At 42.7% G+C, this 3798-nt stretch overlaps 1 protein-coding gene across 1 annotated transcript in view; it reads left to right on the top strand.

Moving 5' to 3' along the window:
- LAMB1 (laminin, beta 1) overlaps positions 1–3798 on the top strand; it is a 77839-nt gene that overhangs the window by 26426 nt on the left and 47615 nt on the right. The window contains exons 10-13 of the mRNA XM_010841477.1: positions 269–457; positions 726–905; positions 1042–1154; positions 2517–2596. Coding sequence (XP_010839779.1) covers positions 269–457; positions 726–905; positions 1042–1154; positions 2517–2596 — 562 coding nt within the window. The remainder of the gene's footprint in view (positions 1–268; positions 458–725; positions 906–1041; positions 1155–2516; positions 2597–3798) is intronic.

Genomic DNA, 3798 nt, shown 5'->3' with positions numbered 1-3798 from the left:
CCCAGTTTCCAAAATGAGCTTCCTTCCCACCAATCCCATCCTCCACTGGTTTTTCTTGTTCAGTCCCTTAGTTGTATCTGACTCTTGGTGACCCTGTGAACTACAGCATGCAGGGCTTCCCTGTCCTTCACTGTCTCCCAGAGTTTGCTCAAAATCATGTCCATTGAGTAGGTGGTGCCATCCAACCATCTCATCCTCTGTCGTCCCCTTCTCCTCCACTGGTAAGTAGATTGAAAAGATTTTTCCTGACGTAGATCTTGTTTTGCAGAGTGTAACTGCAACGAACATTCCAGCTCATGCCACTTCGACATGGCGGTCTACTTGGCCACTGGCAACGTCAGCGGAGGGGTGTGTGATGACTGTCAGCACAACACGATGGGGCGCAACTGTGAGCAGTGCAAACCGTTTTACTACCAGCACCCGGAGAGAGACATCCGAGATCCTAGTCTCTGTGAACGTACGTAGGAGAAGGTTATGATGGGGCGGGGAGAGGGGGGGATCTGTTTGGGTCACCTTTCAGCTTGAATAGTCGAGTAGTAACCATCCTCCTCTCAGGACTCAGACCTAGCCTTATTTTAGCCGCTATATAGGATGCTGGGAGTGGAAGTTAGTTGGTAATCCAGTCTTCTTTAGTCTATTTTTGTGAAATTTGGAGGGATGAAGGGAACATAGGTGTTTCTGCAGACACACACATTGTGTTACCTGGTGCTTCTCATCCTTCTTAGAATGTACATGTCACCCAGCTGGTTCTCAGAACGGGGGAATCTGTGACAGCTACACGGACTTTTCTGCCGGTCTCATTGCCGGTCAGTGTCGGTGTAAATTATACGTGGAAGGAGAACATTGTGATATCTGCAAAGAAGGCTTCTATGGTTTAAGCGCTGAAGATCCATTTGGTTGTAAATGTAAGCACTTGTGTTAAAAAGTTTGGGAGTTCTCATGTGTACGTAATTCCCATTTTACCTGGCAATTCTTTATCATGTTGGTGACTACAGACTCACTTGGCTTGTGTTTCTTTGCTTCATTTTATCTTTAACCAAGCTTGTGCTTGCAATCCTCTGGGAACGATTCCTGGCGGGAATCCTTGTGATTCTGAGACCGGTTACTGCTACTGTAAGCGTCTGGTGACAGGACAGCATTGTAACCAGTGTCTGGTAGGTAAATCCTAATTACATGGGATGGGTGGTTTGTGAATGTGTTCCAGTAGAGAATGATTTTCACAGTTGTTTTGTAGGTTCTGCCTACAAAACACCCTTGTATGTAAATCATAAAAGCCACTAGTAGACAATTCACAAAAGAGAAATTACTAATGAATAATTTTGTCAGGATATTCACCATTACTATTAGAACTGTAAAATAAAACCAGAGTGAAGTACTGTTTTTACAGACAAACTAACAAGTTTTTTTTTTTAATGGTAATGCCGACTAATAAGTGAAGTCATAGTGGGAGGCTGGTACTCGAGTGCTGGTGATGAAAATACAGATCGGCTCATACTTTGCAAAAAGCATTTTGGAGATGTGTATCCATTGCCTGTAGAAATGTGCATACCCTTTGACCCAGTAATTCCACATCTGGGGATCTATCCTAATGAAATAATCAGAAAATTGGTCAAAGATGAATTCACTAGAAGACTCATAGCATCTTTTATCAATAGCAAAAAACACTTGGAAGCAACAGGGAAAATATTTAAATAAATTTGGGGGTTTCTCTACAGTGTGATGGTTTCCCTGCTGGCACAGCAGTAAAGAAAAATCCACCTGCCAATGCAGGAGACACCAGTTTGATCCCTGGGTTGGTAAGATCCCTTGGAGGAAGAAATGGCAACCCACTCCAGTATTCTTGCCTGGGAAATCCCATGGACAGAGGACCCTGGTGGACTACAGTCCATAGGGAAGCGAAGAGCTGGACAGGACTTAACAACTAAGCAACAACAAAACAGTATGATATTTTGTTGCTATTGAAAATGACGGTAACACAAGGGGGAAATGCTTATGCTGGTGTCAAAAAAAGCCACAGGATGTGAGTAGTATCTTGATTATGTAGGGAAAAAGTTCATCAAGAAAAACAAAATCTGGAAGGAAGTAGACCAAAAGTTCACTATGGTGATCTGGAGAATATTTATGAAGGTAATTTTTTAAATTATTTTATGTCTTTTATAACATTCTTGTGATTGCTTTCATAATTACTGACTTACTGCCAGAGTAATTCTAAAGAAAATTGGCATATTTGCTGCCAGCTCATGTTAATTTTTGGATGAAGGTTACTTGCAGGGCAAAGAAACTGCTCTGATCTGGGGTTACCATGTGGCTACGTGCAATCTTCTCTGACCCCAGTGACCTGCAGCTTGCGGTTCTCTATTCTAGAACACTCACGCCTCGTGTAGGCTTTCTGCTTTCACAGTGCAAAAGAACGTTTGGTGGAACATCGTCCAAAACACGCCATAACTTGTCTCTTGCTGGGTCTATTGTGTAATTACAGGAACCCCTCTTTAGAGGTTTAATCTTTTGTTCTGCAGCCAGAGCACTGGGGCTTAAGCAACGACTTGGATGGATGTCGACCTTGTGACTGTGACATTGGGGGAGCCTTAAACAATAGGTGAGTGGAGCTGCTCAGACACTCTTGCGCTCAGTCATCCCCAGGGTCCTCATGACCTCTAGGACGAGGTGACGCTCAGTGTTTTCCTGAGAGGCAGAGAACATTTACCTTTGCTTTGAGTCTGTGATAATCACTTTTACCTGTGTTCTGCTGCTGCTGCTGCTAAGTCACTTCAGTTGTGTCTGACTCTGTGCGACCCCATAGACGGCAGCCCACCAGGCTCTCCTGCCCCTGGGATTCTCCAGGCAAGAGCACTGGAGTGGGTTGCCATTTCCTTCTCCAATGTGTGAAAGTGAAGTCGCTCAGTCGTGTCCGACCCCCAGTGACCCCATGGACTGCAGCCCACCAGGCACCTCCGTCCATGGGAGTTACCAGGCAAGAGTACTGGAGTAGGGTGCCATTGCAAAGATTTTTAAAGATTGATTCATTCCAAGAGTTAGCTTTGAAGCCTTCTCTAGTCTGTTTATGTTTCCTGGTTTTTAATAGTGTTACTTGTTTTGTATTTTACTTTTCTGGTCTGGTTTGTTTTTTTTTTTTTTGGTGACACAGCTTATGGGATCTTAGTTCCCTGACCTGGGATTCAACCCGGGCCATAGCAGTGAAGGTATTGAGTCCTAACCACTGGACCGCCAGGGAACTCCCTTATTATTTTTTAAATTATAAACACAGTACATGCCCATGCCTTAAAAAGATTCAGACAGCTCATGTAGGTATGCTGCCTTTTTTCTCCACTGAGTTCCGTTGCCTTAAAGTGCCACTGTTAGCAATTCCTTGTATGTCTCTAGAAAATAAAAATGGTGCTCAGAATACATCTTAAAACTGACAATTTCTTTCCTCTCATTTCTTTTGAAATAACATGTTGGGTGTTGTTTTTTAAATAGACAGTACAAAGAAATAAAAATTGTCCAGGATTTCCTACTTAGTTGTACAAACTTTTTTTATAAATCAAAATAATATATGTATGTACGTTACTCTGCAACTTGCTTTTTTAATCTAGAGATCTGTTTTTCATATCAGCATCAATTTTATCTCCCTTTTTTTGTATTCTGTCATGTGATAGTGCTATGATTTATTGATTTTATTATTATTTTAAATGTTGTAGAGACTTTCCTCGTGGTTCAGTGATTAAGACTGAGCTTCCACGGCAGAGTGTGTGGGTTTGATCTCTGGTCAGGAACTAAGATCCCACGTGCCACGTGGTG

Source organism: Bison bison, unplaced genomic scaffold (assembly GCF_000754665.1).
Source record: "Bison bison bison isolate TAMUID 2011002044 unplaced genomic scaffold, Bison_UMD1.0 scf7180017864162, whole genome shotgun sequence".
NCBI classification, from domain to species: domain Eukaryota; kingdom Metazoa; phylum Chordata; class Mammalia; order Artiodactyla; family Bovidae; genus Bison; species Bison bison.
The sequence above is the reverse complement of the archived record's forward strand: the minus strand, read 5'-3'. Positions and strand labels throughout refer to the sequence as shown.